Below are 17,233 nucleotides of genomic sequence, written 5' to 3'. Positions count from 1 at the left end.
GGGCTGGGCCGGTCTCGAAGAGGGGAGGCTGTGGCCCGGAAGGGTGGGCCGGGTTGGACTGCACTGGATCCGGCTGGGCCTGAGGCGTTCCGCGCGGGGGGCGCGGAGCAGGGCCGGGCCTGACCCGTTGTGGCTTCTAGGCATGGGGAAGCTGTACCAGGGCCGGCAGAGCCCAGGGTGTCTGGGCATGGACATCTGGTCGGTCAGATTCCAACCTGTCCCTGTAAGACCAGAGGCATCCGGATAGAGGGGTCCGATTCAGTCCCATTCCCTCCCGATGAGGCCTGAGGTACCCCAGTTCAGAGTCATGGACCTGCCTTGTGTGTGTGTGTGGGGGGGGGTCGATCAGCCTTAGTCCTGTCCCATAAGGCACGAAGGGTTGGTCCTTGCTGCCGTGGTGGAGTTGTGGTGATCCCTTAGGCTGAGCTTAAGACCACTGCCCCTGGAGGAATGCAGAGCAGAACTTGTGCCAGTCAGACCTAGGAGATGCTTTAGTATCCACTGTGCTGATCTCCTGTACTTTCTCCCTTGCCTGCAGGAGGCCTGACGCATGCTCTCACTATGAATGCTATTGTTGCCCTCTGCCATTTTTGTGAGCTCCATGGTCCTCGCACCCTCTTTTGCACCGAGGTTCTACATTCACCACTTCCCCAAGGTGCAAGCAGTGGGGACGTCTCTGGGCAGAATGAGCAGGCAGAGGAGGAAGAAGGTGGCATTCAGATGAGCAGTCGGATCCGGTCACACAGCCCTGCAGAAGGTGCCAGTGCTGACTCCAGCAGTCCAGGGCCAAAGAAGTCAGACATGTGTGAGGCAAGTGTGCAGATCTGTCTGTGGACATCAGTGGTCCTTGACTTAGCCAAAAGTCTCTTGGATTCTCTAATGCAAGTAGTTGTTCAAGAGAGCAAAAACAAGTGAGCTGCACTTGTTTTGTATGTGACAGATCAGAAGATCTTCAAGTCCTTACAGACTGTAATGATTTATGACAAGAGGATGAAGGAACTGTTGGCTGTATAGATCTTGGCAAGATGATGTCTTGAGGTCTCTTTAAGCCCTGTGATCTGTGATTCTCTGGTGGCTGAGAAACGCTTTCCTCGTTATTGAAGAACATTTACTTTATTACATTAGCCCTGGTCATTTAATAATAGCAATTTATGAGTTTTGATTAGGAAGCAGGGAAAAAATAGATTAAACCAATAGAGATAATATATGCTCACTGCTATTCTTCTGCATATCTACTATTAGTACTTGTTCTGAGGTATTTGTTGCTTACTTACCTTTAGGTTATGGCCAGTTTTGTTATGCCAGTTGGTTTCACAGCTGCTCATAACTGAATTTTGCCACTTATAGAGCCAGCAGCAAGTTCATAATCAAATTACATAGTGGAAAATGGGCATAAGAGCAGAGGAAGTATATCACAGAGCTCTGTGTGAAGAGCTGCATTCAAATCCTGACCCTGACTCACCTTTCTTGTCTTGAAAGTATTTCTGTTCTTATCTCTATGTGTAACTAATGCTTCCCAGTGTTTTGAAGGGAATATGCAGAAGGCTTTGGAAACCTCAGGTAACTGCTTGCTCATTCATGGCTGGATTTGCTTTTCTATCTTCAGGGTTGCCGCTCTCTTGCAGGAGGACATCCTGGATATGTGAGCCATGACAAAGAAACTTCCATCAAGTATGTCAGTCACCAGCACCCCAATCACCCCCAGCTCTTCAGCATCGTGCGGCAGGCCTGCGTCCGCAGTCTGAGCTGTGAGGTAACTGCCGTGGAGCACAGGGATAAAACTCTGACCTTGGGTATCACTTGGAATCCAAGACAGTGCTTTGTTGATCCTGGCTGCTCTGTGCAGCCTGAAACAAGGAGGGAATGGAAATGGAAATACAGGCACTCAAATCCTCTTAATTCCAGGATTGGTAGTGGGTTTCAAGGTTGATCTTTGCTAACCCTGAAGGTTTCTTCCTCTGATTTTGTGAGATTGGAAATTTCCCTTTCGTGTTTTCACTCCTGGCATTTTGGTTTTCTTTGTAAGACAAACTTTTTGTAAAAACATTGGAATCTGTTGCTTAGTACCAAGAAGTATTTGCTCTTTGTAGACTGTTAACACTCAGCTTCTGATAGAAGTGAAGGGAGAACCTTACAGATCAGCGAGCGTTTGTGTGCCAGGATCAGCACATCCCTTGTGGATTCTCAACAGTGTCATAGTTGAACAGAGCTGGGTTCTTAAAGTATTGTTAAATTAAAGGTTTTGTAGTGTTTGTGGGATACATCTGGAGATCTGTTTGACCCTGAGGTTTGGACAGTAGCCTAAAAAAGATTTTTTTTCTTATTCACTAAGTGTGTGTTAAGGATCAGAAAGCTTTGCTCAGTTTATTACTGTTTCAGCTGTGGGATGTGTTTAACCACTCTGGTGTTCATGTCCCTCCCTTCAGGTCTGCCCAGGACGGGAAGGCCCTATTTTTTTTGGAGATGAGCAGCATGGGTTTGTGTTCAGCCACACCTTCTTTATCAAAGACAGCTTGGCTCGAGGTTTCCAGCGCTGGTACAGCATCATCACTATCATGATGGACCGGATTTACCTCATCAACTCCTGGCCTTTCTTGTTGGGGAAAATCAGAGGCATTATTGATGAGCTCCAGGGCAAAGCACTGAAGGTAGGTTAAGTTAGGTAGGTAGGTTAACAGAGGCCACTGTGAGTAAAACATGAGGATGGTTGATTTACAGCTGTGTCATAAAGCTGATCCAGCTTGTTGCAGCCAGGGTGGTCATTAAGGGACAAGAGGATGGTGCAGGTCTGGGGATGGAGGAGAGAAGGAACAGGAGGCTTTTCACATTTTAAGGCAGTCATAACACTTTCCAGAGATCTAACTGCTAGACAGTAGCTCTGTTAGAAATTTAAATAACTAAAGTTGTGAAGGACAAAGTCTTTGGAGTACAAGTGTTTATTAATGGTCATTTTAGTCGGTCTGAGAACAAAATGTCCCTTCCCTCTTTTCTCCTGTAACTTACAGGATGTTTTTGGATTGCTTATGTGTGACTGTGGTGGGTTGAAATTACCTCCCCCCCAACTAATTTGGAGAAACTACCCCCAAAATAAAATCACCAGGCCAGCTCAGACCCCCCTGGACTGATCCAGGGGACTGTCCACCTCCTCCTCCACTCCCTCCCTCCTTACCCTTACTCCTACACAGTAGTCAAAACAGAGATCCCCATGGGAAGGCCATGGGGAAAAGAGAGAGACAGAGAAGTTGCAAGCAGAAGTGACAGAAGAAGAAAAGAGAAAAAGAGCTGTTTCTGCCACTACTCTATCCCCATTAGCAAGCCAGTGACCTTACCTATAGACCTTACCATTATTTTTTCTTTTGTATCTAATGGTATTTTTTTTACTTGCAGTCTTTGCAGTCAGGGCCTAGGCTAAAGTTCCTCCTTCAAACAGTAACAGTGACGCACCCTTTTCAGATGGTATTTTGGTTGAGTTATGCTTGTCCCAGCTCTGCTGTAAGCATTTTATCTTGCCCAGTCTCTGACACTGCCCTTCTTCTGTGGTGCAGGTGTTTGAAGCAGAGCAGTATGGGTGCCCCCAGCGTGCCCAGCGCATGAACACAGCCTTCACTCCCTTCCTGCACCAGCGCAACGGCAACGCCGCCCGCTCCTTGACCTCGCTGACCAACGATGAGAACCTCTGGGCATGTTTGCATACTTCCTTTGCTTGGTAATGCCACTGATGTTTCTGGCTTCTTCATGAGGAGAATGTTGTCATACTCTGAAAGGGTGCAAATGGGCTTTTGGGGGGTGGGTTTTCCTTTCTTTTTTCTCTAGGTAGTAAGTAGCCTGGAGAAGAGAAGGCTCTAGGAAGACTTTGTTGTGGACTTTCGGTACTGAAAGCAGGGGTCTATAAAAAAGGTGAAGACAGGCTTTTTAGTAGGGCCTGTTGAGACAGGACAAGGGGTGATGTGTTTAAACTGAAAGAGGGGAGGTACAGATTAGATAGAAGGAAGAAATTTTTTACACTGAGAGTGGTGAGACCCTGGCTCAGGTCGCTCAGAGAAGTGGTAGATGCCCTATCCCTGCAACCATTCCAGGTCAGGTTGTTTGGGACTTTGAACTACATGCTCTATTTGACAATCTTCCTGCTCACTGCAGGGAGTTTGGACTAAATGACCCTTTAAAGGTCACTTCCAACCAAAACCAGTCTGTGATTTTATGGAGCTGGAACTTCACCAAGTAGTCTCTGAATTGGGAGAAGCTAAGCCTGGAAGGACAGCAGCCTGCTGATGCCTTTAGGATAAGATTCATCATGCTGTGAAGTAAACCTACTAATGTGCCTGCTAATGGCAACATCTGTCTAGAAGAAAAGGCTTTGCAGTAGGGAAATATGGAAGAAAACAAGAAATCAGGATGCTCCTACCCCCAGTGTGTTGTAGGTGGGATTCACGTTTGAAGTACAGTGGTGGTTCACCTCAGAGTGCCTGTGTATTGTGGGAGGTGCAGCCTTTTGACACAGTAGAATATCTGTGGGAATCCAGTTGCTCCAGTGCCTGACCTGCTCATCCAACTTCCCTGGAAAGATGCCACAGAGATGGTTGCAACATTGGCATGTGACTTGGGTGGGGGATAACTACGTTGCACAAAGTAATCACACAGTGGGAGGCCTCCTGGTGACCTTGGGTGGCAGCTGTTGTGTGCTGTGTTGATATTTACCACATTGAGGGAAGTAGAGAGATGTGTGGAAGGAACCAAATTGGTCAGGAGTTGGATTTTTTTGTTGTTACTGAGCTCATCAGCCTGAGTTTCTTACTGGATCTTTGCACCTGTCAAGCAGGTGTAATTAAAGCTGCTTTTATTTCCTCCAATGTCCACAGGCTTTTGAAAGCTTGTGGCAGCCGACTTACAGAGAAGCTGCTAGAGGGAGCACCAACAGAAGACACCCTTGTTCAGATGGAAAAACTTGCAGGTGGGATGGAATTTTCCAGAGCTGGAAGACCCTCTGAGAATGCTTTGGGTGATGAAAACATCAGAATCATAAGCACCTCCATCTCTCACCAACAGTACCTGAGTGGTAGCCTCTGCAGTGGTTGATGTACTCTCCCATGTGGAGATGACTTGAGAGGAATGAGAAATCAAGGCCCTTGGCCCCATAGGCTCTCTGCTTGCACATGTGGTGTTTGTTACTTGAGCAGCAGTGTTGCATCATCATGATTATTGTTCTCTCTGGCTAGGTCACCTCCCAAAGAATCTCTGCAGCCAGCAGAATTTGCAGTCTCAGCATAAGGACTTCTTGCTCCTTTTCTACAAAATTTCTAAAATTAAAGGATCATCATCTTTCCTTCAATTGAATTATTTAATTAATCTGTTTAGAGTAGAATCTGCAAAACCTGCCTCAAAGCTTTGGCCATGACATTTAGAACAAGGACAGAGAAAACGTAGCTGTTCAAAAGACGTGACACCATGTTTGCTGGAAGGCTTAAATTCCTTCTTGACCCTTCCATGGTTATCTTGTCTCTGAATTAATAAACCTCATTACACTTCAGCTGTGCCTGTGGTGCTGCTACTTTCATTTCCTGTGCTCTGAACTCCTCACACAGAGCCAAACACCATTGTCTGCAGCATGTACAGGCACTTGTGAGGCAGTTCCCCTTCCTAGAGAGAGTAGGTTTTATGACTCTGCTTTTTTTTTTTTTTTTCTTTTTTTTGCTAGATCTGAAAGAAGAGTCAGAAGGCTGGGATGGTTCTGAGGAAGAAGAAAAGCCTTCCTCCCAGCCAGAGGTTGTAGAAGGGCAGGAGCTCTCTAAATGCTCACCTGAAACCTCTCTGATGCCAGATTGCAACAGCTGGAATGTGGCTCACAGAAGGTTGTCTGTTTTTCGCTCGCTCAGGCACATGAGACAGGTAAGAGGAGCACAGTTTCCCTGGTGCTGAAGTCACAAGCTAATAGCCACTTCTCCTGTTCATGGTTTTTGAGAAGACACATTCATTTCCTGCAGCCTCCCCTTCTTCCCTGGTCCTGTGTTGAACACAGTGTTTGCACACCCAGCAGCGTGGTGTTAGATGCATCTCTGAGGTCATGTGGGCCTCTGGTGATCATTGGTCATGTGGGATGGGATCTTACGATTGCTCTCAAGTACTGCACTTTTCTTCTTCTCAAGAGCAGTGACAGTAATTTAATACACAGCTCATGCAGCATCTTCAGAGCCAAGCAGTATCTGCTTAAAGCAAAAGCATTTCAGGAGGGGGAAAATCAATCTGCCAACAAAACCAATGGCTCTGTTCAGATCTAGCTTCTCTCCAGTGCTTCCAGTGACCTGACTGAGGGGGAAGGTTCAGTGCATTTGACCCACAGTGTTGCACACCAGCTTGCTTTCCTGGATACTCCTGACAGAGAACTTCCTATATTTAAGAAAATTTTTTCTTATTCTTTATTCTACTTTCTCTTTATTTTGAATGCTTGAAGCTATTAAAAGAAAGCTGTGTTGTCAGTATGTGACTTCAGAGGTTCATCTAGGAATATTGTTTGATCCTCTCTGCCTGAATCACTGTTGTGAACATAACCCAGATCAGAGAAGTGCCTGATAGTTATCACCTAATAAAGGTTGTTCAGTCCTGTTCCAAACATGCCTGTCCCCATATTACCAACTGAGCCAACAGATGGGCTGATGGATGCAGTCTAGCACCAGAGTTTGGAGCAACCAAGAAATGGAACAGCTGCTCTCTTAACGTGCTTGGTATTGACCCAGTTCATCGATCAGGCCTGTTGGCAAAGTGGCACTTCACTGTTTGTCTTTGAAACCACAGATGGGGCAAATATCATTTTGGCACCTGTCAAACCAGTACTTGACCTTGCTGCTGGGGTTTGCAGCCATGGCTGTGCACAAGGCCTGCTGAACTTGCATGTTCATGTCTGCTGCTCAGTCTTAACCTGTTTTCTGAAGTGTCAGTCATGGGTTTGCCATGGGTAGGACACTTGACTGATGTCCATCACCAACACAGAGTGTTCCCTTGGTCTGTTTTTCAGCTTCTTGGAGCATCAGCATTCCGCATGCTGGCTTGGCATGTTCTGATGGGGAACCAGGTCATCTGGAAAGCTCGAGACAGGGATCTTGTCCAGTCTGCTTTTGATGTGCTACGGGTAGAAACCTTTTCCTTTGTTTCCTGACTGTATTTCTGCAGTAGTCCTGCCTGACTCTAATGTAATCTTGTGGAGAATGTGTTAAATAATGTGGTTTGGGGAAAGGAGACAAACCAAACTGGAACCCCTCTGTTGCGAGGCCAGGCTGAGAGAGTTGAGGTTATTCAGCCTGGAGAAGAGAAGGCTCCAGGGAGAGCTTCTTTTGGCCTTTGAGTACTTAAAGGGGGTCTGTAAGAAAGATGGGGATAGACTTTTTAGCAGGGCCTATTGTGACAGGAGCAAGTGGTGATGGTTTGAGGCCAAAAGAGGGAGATTCAGACTAAAGGGAGAAATTTTTTACCCTGAGGGTGGTGAGACCCTGGCCCAGGTTGCCCAGAGAGGTGGCAGATGCCCCATCCCTGGAGCCATTTCAGGTCAGGTTGTTTGGGGCTCTGAGCAACCTGCTCTAGTTGCAGATGTCCCTGCTGACTGCAGGGGGTTTGGACTGGATGCCCTTTAGATGTCCTTTCCAACCCAAAACGTTCCACGATTGTAAGTCAGGGAGACCATTTTGCTTTGCTGCTTTATCTCCAGTGCTTCTCTTGCCGCATTTCCTTCCTAGACCATGCTGCCTGTAGGCTGTGTGCGGATCATCCCCTACAGTGAGCAGTACGAGGAGGCCTATCGGTGTAACTTCCTGGGGCTTAGCCCACACGTCCAAATACCACCCCACATACTCTCATCAGGTAAGAGCCTGCTGCAGAACTCTTCTCTTTTCCATACTATGTGTTATGGGACACAGGAGGATTTTATTTTTCTTTCAAGTATCAGCAGGTGCAATGCTATGTGAACCAAAGCCTCTACCCCTTGCCTGGTCGGTAGTTGAAGGATGTGACACCTACTTTAAGCACTGATCATACCATAGCTGACATGCTGGTTGCTCTGGAGGAAGGGTTAATGCTGGGCCAGATTTTGTAAGCTGGTAGAGCTGTGCTTTTTCAAAGCAGGGTGGTGAAGCACTGGCCCAGGCTGCCCAGAGAGGTGCCCTGTCCCTGAAACCTTTCCAGGTCTGGTTGGATAGGGCTTAGAGCAACCTGCTCTGGTTGAAGAGATCCCTACTGACTGCAGGGAGTTGGACTAGATGACCTTTGAAGGTCCCTTTCCAACCCAAACCGGTCTGTGATTCTACTCTATGATTTGAGAATCTGGGCTCCTGTGGTTAATGCTCCTTGGGCTCTTGTTGCTCTAGAGTTTGCTGTCCTTGTGGAAGTTCGTGCTGCTACCCGGTCCAGTCTCTACCCAACTCTGTTTGATGATGAGCAGTCCCTCAACAAGTACGAGTTCATTGTCACCAGTGGTAGCCCCGTGGCAGCAGATAGAGGTGGGTGATTTGAAAGCAGAAAGAGCCTGCATCACTGAGGTTAAAAGAACATCTTGATCTCTAACTGGGTTTTATGCTGTTCTTCATGTACTGGCCCTTAAGGAAGGCTGAGCAGAAGCCAGGTCAGTGTACAGCTGGGGTACTGCTGTTGCAGGTGAGGTTTGCCCCAGTCTGTTTAGGTATAAAAGGTTTTCCACAGTCTGTTTAGGTACAAAATGTTTGCTTTACCTCCTCAGCATTTTGCTAAATTAATTTTCAGAAAGGAGAATTGGATTCTGTAATTGTAGGGGAAATCTTCTGTAACCCACAGTGAATACTTTCTATCCTGGAGTGCTTATGCATTTATTTTTTGAGTAAGTCTAGCTCCTAAGGACCATGGCATGACTCATCTCCCACGTTCCAGTTGCTAGACAAGGCTGACACAGAAATGCTCAGATATTTTTTCTTTTGCCTACTTCGTTGGAGTACTTGAACACCTGCATCTGGATGTGATTTGAGTCAGGTCTGTGAGACTTGTGTCTTCTGGGAAGTCTTAATTTAGATGAATTAACCTCACTGACTGTCTCAGAAGCCATGGCAGATGGCTGATCCTTCCTGCTCTGTCCTCGGGAGGTACAGGTGCAGTGCAAAGCAGAGACTTACTCCCTCTGTCACATTCTTCCTGTTGTAGACCCCCCATGTGTAATTACAGCAGTTTGCTTTTCATCCAACCAGTGGCATGTCCAGAAGCTTCTGAACAAAAATAGTCACTGAAAAGTCTTTTCTCTACCACAGCATCAAAATTATTAGGCCATGTGTCCCTGCCCATGGCAGGGGGGCTGGAACTAGATGATCTTTAAGGTCCATTCTCTGATTCTGTGGACTGCTGGGGAAAAAAAAGTCCTCCTAGGGAGTTCCACGAAGTGGTCCAGGAGAGGTTGGTTGTTGGTTTGTTTTTTTTTACTAAATATTCTGACACTGCATTTCAAAAGAGGAGCATTAAATCAAGAGGAATTGAAGACTTTGAGGGTTTATATTTTTATGTGTATTGAGCAAAGCATGAAGGTTTGTCATAACTTGGCATTTCTTCATGAGGTTTGATAGGAGACAAGAAGCAACAAAATCTGACCAGCTTCAGTCTAAAAGCAGGTCTTCAGGAAACAAAGGTCCTTGAAGCTGTGTGCATGTCCCAGGATCCTTCACAGAATTCCGTATTTTTTCTTGGATCAGATGTTTTTCTAGTGGGATGATCTTTAGCTCCTCCTCCATGGAAATGGAATCAAGGCAGGCCACCACAGGGTGGTATATTTTTCCACCTGGTAGCATAAGTAGATTTCTTCCTGACTTGAGGAAAGTTAGTATGTGTGAGCTCCTCAAGCCAGATTCCATGTTGAAATTGGCTGTGCTGTTATTAATCCTGTGACTTTCTGCATATAGAGGAGGTCCTGGTGAAAAATTGAGGGCAAGCTTGTGCTTGAGCAGAGTGAGAGTGGGAACAAATATGTGTTCTTGTCTGTAATTCCAGCAGGTGTTCAGGCCCAGGTCACAGAATAAATGGGCTGGTCCTCGCTAACTATAACTGGTAGAGGTGTAGGTAGGCAGCCTGCAGTTTCTATGTCCTCCTCCTCACCCATTTCCCCTCTCTCTGATCCTCTAGTTGGCCCTACAATCCTGAACAAGATTGAAGCTGCCCTGACCAACCAGAATCTTTCTGTAGATGTTGTGGACCAGTGCCTTGTTTGCCTGAAGGAGGAGTGGATGAAGTAAGTACAACTGCATTGCTTTCACAGAAGCAGCTTTGCCACTAGTCCTGGTACAGTTCAACAGAGCGCAGGACAGACTTGTAGTCAGGGAACTGCTGCTGTGGTATTGACAGTGTCATGGAATACCATGTTGGAAAGATCACCTGGTCTAACCTTTCTTGGCAAAAGAACTGTCTAGGCAAGATACTCAGCACCCTGTCCAGCTGGATCTTGAAAGTGTTCAATGCTGGGGACTGTGCCACTTCCCTGGGGAGGTTAGTGGTCGGTAGATCAGTAGTTGGCTTTACTATTGGGAGCTGAGAGTAATGGAGTTGTTCTGCTCTAGTCCTGGCTCTCTTTGGCTTTCAGCAGTTCTTAACCTTTCTGCTTCAGTTCACCCATCTGTCAGTTGCCTTCCTGACAATACCTGTCTGCCTTACAGCCATGATGAGGATTAAGTTAGCAAATACACCCAAGCCCGTCGATGTGGCTGTATCCCACGGCAGGAACAGCCAAACATGTCATGGCTGCACCCTCAGGCACCACATTTCAAGGATGCAAATGGTTATGAAGGAAGACCAGACAGTCATGTGAGAGATATTTCACGGGATGTTAAGATTCTGTGAATTTCCCTGAAGGCCAGATGGGCACTAGCTGTGTCTCACAGGGAGGTTCCTACCCACTTGTCACAATTAATTACGTTGCTTTCCGCTAGAATGAAAACCCAAAGCAGACCCATGCCTGTTGTGGCTGAGAATGAGTCAGCCCTCTGACTAATCCTCCCTTTTCTTCTCTTCTTCTTCCCCACACCTTCTTCATTCAAAGATGAAAATGGTTTCCACAGAACATTGTTGAAGCCTTTGTTAACATTTAGTTGCGGTGGGTACTGGAGGGGCCACGACTGCTGCTCGTTCCCTCTTTGCTCCCTTGTGATGCTGACCAGAGTTTCTTCTTTCTGCAGTAAAGTGAAGGTCCTCTTTAAATTCACAAAAGTGGACAGCAGACCCAAGGAGGATACCCAAAAACTGCTGAGCATTCTGGGAGCTGCAGAGGAGGACAATGTCAAGCTTCTCAAGTTCTGGATGACAGGCCTAAGCAAGACATACAAGTCCCACCTGATGTCAACCGTCCGCAGCCCGACCTCCTCGGAGTCCCGGAACTAAAGGGTGCCCAACCTCACTCGCTGCCTTCAGATCATCACAGGGAACCCTGAGTTAGTCACTACCACTGCTGAGCCTGCAGCACCTGCATTAGGTGGATAGTGACACTTCATCACTATTCTTCTGGTCCTCCAACTAACTTGAAGAGTGACTTGAGTCTTCTCTAATTGCTGTGAGACTGGATTAATTAAGTGCTAATCAACAGTGCTGCTGTCTGTCCTGAAACTCAACTCTTAAATCTAGACCTCCTCACTCAAGGCTCAAAACAGCCATGCTCAAAGAGTCAATGCCAGTGAATGACAACCCCGTCCTCTCATCCTTAGTGTGGTGTGGCAGTAGACCTCAGTTTTTTGATTTCATAGGCAAGACTCAGATAACCTGTGACAACATCCAGAACTCTTGGGAGTGGACACAATTCACCTCCCTCAAATCCCACATAAATCTCTTAAACACCTGAGAGAACCAGAACCAAAAGTAAGCACCATGTCACAGGGTACAGGATGATGTGTAAATTATTTCAAACCACTTCATGCTCAGATTTATGAAGAGACTTATTTTCTGCTGTAGCATAAGTCAGGATATCCCCTGGGAGTCCTGTCACTCCACCTTTTATTTATTTATATCTTTATATCTTGAGACAGTTTCAGCATTTGCTTTGGAAATCTTGTGTGAGAGGGAGAATTTAATGTAAGGTGTCTCAAAAAGCAGGCTGCTTGCCTCTCTTGAGAGGACAAAACACTCGCCTTGTTTTGCCTTGGGGTTGCAAAACTTCCAGGTAATGAAGCTAACCTCACCAGGGTAGGGTTGCTTGGTGGTCTTCTGTCTTCAGAAATCGTTTTCTAGCTTCCTAATTAAGTTAAGCAGAAAAAAAAAAAACCAACCTGTAGGTGCTCCCTTCTTATATAACTCTACAGTAGCCATTTTTGCTTAATAGTTCATGGAAACATTGGTGCATTTTTTAATTACCTTAAACAGATATTCCCTATCTGTAGTGTGAGGAATTACTGTTTCTCTTGTGAAGTCTTTTTTTTTTTTTTTTTTTGTCTTTTTTTTTTTGGATCATTGTTGGGAAAACTTGACCTTACCATAGACATTTTTAACAAGCTAGAAGCAGGTTTTTACCAGGTGACCTTCTACACTCATTCAAACAAGACTGAAGCTCAGAGAGGATGTTCCAACTTGTCACATCGAGTTCTATTCTCCTATCTAAAATATGCAGGGTGATTTTTTTTGTCTGGAACATCTGTAGAATGGTGACAGGCAATTAAATCTCATTCAGAGCTATTTTTGTAAAATGGACAAAGCCTGGGTTTGCGTTGATTTGTCTCTGGGTGCCTGTGGGCGGGGGGGGGAAGCAGGAGCTGTTCCACAACAGTTGATCCACAAAGTAATTCCTGCATCTTAACTTTAATCTAATTTATAGAATTTAACAGTTTTGGGTTTTTTTTTCCTCTTAATGTGTTAGTGTCTTGTACATCCAGAGCAAGAGATGCTCAGGTATGTTAATGGACAATGCTCAACTGGCAGGCACTGGAATGTGCTGCCCAGGGAGGTGGTTGAGTTGCCAACCCTGGATGTGTTTAAAGGTGGTTTGGATGTGGTGCTTGGGGATATGGTTTAGGGGTGACCCTTGTAGGGTAGAGTTAATGGTTGGACTTGGTGATCCTGAGGGTCTTTTCCAAGCTGAATGTTTCTGTGATTCTGTGACTGGACCAACAGCAGGATATGGGAGCAGCAGTTATTTGCATTGCTCTCTTACTTCCAAAGCTGAATTTAAGGCTTGCAAAAAGGCTTTTGTTTCCTAGCTGTCACTGAAGGAACACAGCCCAGAAATGGTGCTCAAGCTCTATCCACAGGAAAGGAAGCTTTGCATAATATACACATCTTGCTTCCTGTGTGCTCATGAGGGAGGAACTAAGCCCACTGATGGGGATAAAAGTGACAGAAGTAAGGAGAAGAGCGTGGACTGGTAAATCAGATTCCAGTGCTAGGTTGGTGCTTGCACTTGTGGCTACTTTTTATGTGATCTGGTGCTCCATATTTTTGTCCTTGAGAGCTGTTCTGGTCCAGTTCAGAGCTGTGTGACACAACAGGTAAGACATTTGGCATCTCGACCTTCTTGGGTGCTGAACTGTTCCTGGTTTTTAAGAGCAGCTCTCCCAAGCAATCCACCATTAAAAGCCAGTCTCTGTCTAACCTGCACCCATTAGCACAGCCTGTGTTTCTGGACAGGGGTGAGGCTTCTCCCAAAATGGTGTGAGGTCAAGCTTGAGGCTTCATCCTCTTCTCATGTGCTGGTGATTTGTACACAGTGCAGACTGATCTGATCTGAAGCAGGGCTGTGTCATGGGCTGCCAGTCTGGATAACATCATTCTTCAGCCAGGGCAAGGAAAATACTAACTTAGCATGTACAAAGTGCCTGGAGGAAAGAAGGAGGGGAGCTGCTAAACCTGTGAACCCAGGGCTCCTGTGCAGCACAAACCCAGATGTGCCTGCCTGTCAGGACAGATCTGGCCCTGGGATCACGGAGTGCCTGAGCAAGTTCCTGCAGCTCAGGGGCTGCGCTGCAGGTGCTCCTCTTGCCATCAGCCATGGCTGGAATGTGCACGCTCCTCTTAGCACAACTTAATTAACACAAAAGCCTGTCTGCAGCCATCTCTCAGCACCCTCCTCCTCTCTGAATGACACACCTTGAAGACAAGCTGATGAGAGCAGGATTTTTCTCTGTCCCAATGTGATTTCTGTGTGGCTGAGCAGCGTGTCCCTGGGAGGAAGAGGGGAGCGATGAGCACTGCAGCTGCAAGCTGACAGACACCCACCAGCAAGCATTGGGTCACTTGGGCTGCAGGGGACAGCCAAAGGCTTTCTGCTCCAGTGCTGCTACCTGGGTCCTTTCAGCCAGGATTCAGCTTCCAGGATTTGTTGAGTATAAAGAGGAAAAACTTGAAAACAGGCTCAAACAAACTGCCCAGAGATGCTGTGGAGTCTCCTTCTCTGGAGACTTTCAAAGCCTGGACATGTTACTGTGCAACCTGAATGAAGGTGAACCTGCTTCAGCAGGAGAGTTGGCACTAACTAGGTGATCTCCAGAGGTCCCTTCCACCCTCACTATTCTTTGATTCTGTAATATGCAGTGCAGCCAGATGGTGTTTGGGGTGGCAGAGGTTGAGGTTGGCCTGGAGCAGCTCTTCACCACATCCAGGGGTGCCTCATGCTCCCTTCTCCCACCCCAAAGCAGCCCAATCCCCCGTTGTCTGAGAAGAGGTTAAGACTGGCCCCATTCGGCGTGTCCTTGGTGTCCAAAGAAGGTAATGGAATTGGTGACGGGTCTGGAGCACGGGTCTGGAGGAGCAGCTGAGGGAACTGGGGGTGTTCAGCCCGGAGAAAAGGAGCCTGCGGTGAGACCTGGCTCTCTACAAGTCCCTGCGAGAAGGTTGGAGCCGGGTGGGGGTCAGTCTCTTCCCAAGAGACCCTCCAGGGAGCAAGCGGGACGCTCCGCAGGCGAGCTCCGGCCGCCGCCGTCCCAGCGAGGGAGCATGCGCGGGGCCAGCGCCGGGGCCATGCGGGGGGCGTGGGCAGCCCTGGCTGCTGCGGCGGCGCTGGGCCTGGCGCTGGCGCTGGCGGTGTGGCGGCGGCGGACCCGTCCCGTGCGGGAGGTTCTTTTCTTCCCCTCGCAGCCCGTCTGCACCGAGGCGCTGCTGGCCGAAGCGGCGGGGCCCGGCGCGGGGAGCCGGCCCTGCCCCTGCCCGCTGCCGCGGGGGGACTGCTCCCTCAGTCGCCTCCTGCGGCGCCTCCTGTCCGCCCGCCGCTCCCTCGAGCTTTGCATCTTCGCCTTCTCCAGCCCACAGCTGGCCCGGGCCGTCCAGCTCCTGCACCTGCGAGGCGTCCGTGTCCGCGTCGTCACCGACGCGCAGAGCATGGGGATGAAGGGCTCCCAGATTGGCCTTCTCCGCCACGCCGGTGAGGCGTGGGGGGGTCCCGGCGGGGCGCTCGGGGTGGCTGTGGCCTAGGTGCCAGCGTCATTGGAAGCTGAAGGACTGCGAGTGCTGGTGACGAGGTGGCCAGAGCCTCGTGGCCAGAAAGGCAAATGGCCTCTTGGGGTGAATGAAGAGTGTGGCCAGCAGGTCGGGGGATGTTCTCTTCCCCCTCTGCACTGCCCTGGGAGGCCGTGGCTGGAGTATTGTGTCCAGTGATGGCCTCCGCGGCTCAAGAGGAACAGGGAACTACTGGAGAGGCCCAGCAGAGGGCCACAAAGATGCTGAGGGAAGTGGAGCATCTCTGTGAGGAGGAAAGGCTGAGATCTGGGGCTGTTTAGCCTGTAAGAGGAGACTGAGAGCTTGGAAATGCATATAAATACCGAAATGGTGGGGTCAGTGGTGGTATGAAAAGGGGCAGTGGGTCCAAACTAGAACAGAGGAGGTTTCACTTGAACTTAAGGAGAAACTTCTTTGCTGTGAGGATGGTGTAGCCCTGAAGCAAGCTTCCCAGAGAGGTTGTGGAGTCATCTGCTCTGGAGACTTTCAAACCCTGCCTGGACGAATTTCTCTGCAAGCTGATGCAGCTTTAGCTGGAGGGGTGTGGGGGGGTTGGACTAGGTGACCTCCAGAGATCCCTTCCAACCCCTCCCGTGCTGTGATTCCATGACTGAAGAGGTGGTTGTGTCGTTGTAGGGATCCAGGTACGCCACGACCAGGAGGGTGGTTACATGCACCACAAGTTCGCTATCGTGGACGGCAGGATGCTCATGACAGGCTCCCTCAACTGGACCACCCAGGCTATCCAGAACAACCGGGAGAACGTCATGGTGCTGGAAGATGATGAGTACGTGAAGGCTTTTCTGGATGAGTTTGAAAGGATTTGGGAAGAGTACAATCCCAGAAACTACAGGTTTTTTCCAAAGACAGCAAATGAGCTGCCTCACAGGGCTGGTGGGGTACTGGCAGGTAGCATTCGTGCCCTTTATTAAGTATTTATAGATATTGTTGCTTTGTCCACAATTTAGTTAAGCTCCTCCAGAGAGGCAAAGACCTCTACCCTCAAGTGCTACAGGGCCTTTGCTGTAGATCATTTGAAGGGAATTACCCAGCTGTTAAAAGTGAGTTGTTTTGTGAGATGGCTGTTTTGTGGTTGGGCTTAAAGCTAAGGGTAGGTTCATTGCCATGCCCTGGTGCAGGCAAGGCATGGTCATAGGGTGCTGGGTCGGTGGTTCAGTGGTGAAACAAACATTTCCTTCCCTACTTGGGATACTGGAATTGTAGCCCAATGACTCCTTGACATCATGGGTGGACTCCTTGTCATGGATGACCAGGACATGACCAAAGGAAGAGTTAAGAGGGCTACAGCAAAGCTGGAGTTCATGGAGGGAGATTAAGCACCTTTGTTATGTTTTTCGTTGGTATTAATTGTTGAAAGGTTGTAAGAGGAAGTCTGTGAGAATGCAGAGGCAGAAAGCAGAAGCACATTTGGCTTGTGCACACATTTTCTTTGCTTTAAGGTGAGCAGAGCTCCAATGTAAAAGCATCAGAACAGATACTAGAGACACCTCCAGTCCTCACCATCCACAGGGAAATGCTTTTCTAAAGGGCATACAGATCCTTGCTGGAGAAAGGTCATCTTCCAGCAAGCAAGTGTTGGGAAGTCTGGAAAGAAATGAGAGGAACTATTCTTTGGGAACAGTTGGTCTTGAGAGCAAACAGGGCTGGAGGTTGTCCCTGGCTTCGGGCTGGAGTGGTGGAAGAAGAGCCCAGCCCAGTTCTTTCCAGTGCTGAGACACCATGGCCTGCCCTCGTACGGTGACTGCCACCACCTGTGTGGGCAGCAGTGAGGGAACAGCAAGAGGGAGGCAAAAGCTCTGTCCCCATAGTTCAGGGT

General features: G+C 48.1%; 2 protein-coding genes across 2 annotated transcripts; both read left to right on the top strand.

Annotated features, from left to right (window-relative positions):
* The first annotated feature begins 549 nt into the window (after nucleotides 1-549).
* On the top strand, nucleotides 550-12,376 carry FLCN (folliculin). The gene is made up of 11 exons (XM_054390862.1): nucleotides 550-810; nucleotides 1,607-1,753; nucleotides 2,427-2,648; nucleotides 3,546-3,706; nucleotides 4,857-4,948; nucleotides 5,693-5,883; nucleotides 7,007-7,120; nucleotides 7,722-7,845; nucleotides 8,349-8,480; nucleotides 10,117-10,222; nucleotides 11,163-12,376. The coding sequence occupies exons 1-11, from the start codon at nucleotides 562-564 to the stop codon at nucleotides 11,362-11,364; spliced, it is 1,740 nt and encodes a 579-aa protein (XP_054246837.1). The 5' UTR covers nucleotides 550-561; the 3' UTR covers nucleotides 11,365-12,376.
* A 2,522-nt stretch (nucleotides 12,377-14,898) lies between these two features.
* Nucleotides 14,899-16,328, top strand: PLD6 (phospholipase D family member 6). Its single transcript, XM_054390874.1, has 2 exons — nucleotides 14,899-15,322; nucleotides 16,033-16,328. The coding sequence occupies exons 1-2, from the start codon at nucleotides 14,899-14,901 to the stop codon at nucleotides 16,326-16,328; spliced, it is 720 nt and encodes a 239-aa protein (XP_054246849.1).
* Nucleotides 16,329-17,233: the final 905 nt, after the last annotated feature.

This window comes from Indicator indicator, chromosome 22 (genome assembly GCF_027791375.1).
Source record: "Indicator indicator isolate 239-I01 chromosome 22, UM_Iind_1.1, whole genome shotgun sequence".
NCBI lineage: Eukaryota > Metazoa > Chordata > Aves > Piciformes > Indicatoridae > Indicator > Indicator indicator.
This window is presented reverse-complemented; position numbering and strand designations above follow the sequence as displayed.

Excerpts from the sequence above, each read along its gene's own strand:
- FLCN (XM_054390862.1), top strand. The coding sequence starts at position 562 with ATGAATGCTATTGTTGCCCTCTGCCATTTTTGTGAGCTCCATGGTCCT. Across the intron at positions 2,649-3,545 it reads TCCAGGGCAAAGCACTGAAG|GTGTTTGAAGCAGAGCAGTA; the intron begins GTAGGTTAAGTT and ends TCTGTGGTGCAG. Across the intron at positions 5,884-7,006 it reads CGCTCAGGCACATGAGACAG|CTTCTTGGAGCATCAGCATT; the intron begins GTAAGAGGAGCA and ends TCTGTTTTTCAG.
- PLD6 (XM_054390874.1), top strand. The coding sequence starts at position 14,899 with ATGCGCGGGGCCAGCGCCGGGGCCATGCGGGGGGCGTGGGCAGCCCTG. Across the intron at positions 15,323-16,032 it reads TGGCCTTCTCCGCCACGCCG|GGATCCAGGTACGCCACGAC; the intron begins GTGAGGCGTGGG and ends GTGTCGTTGTAG.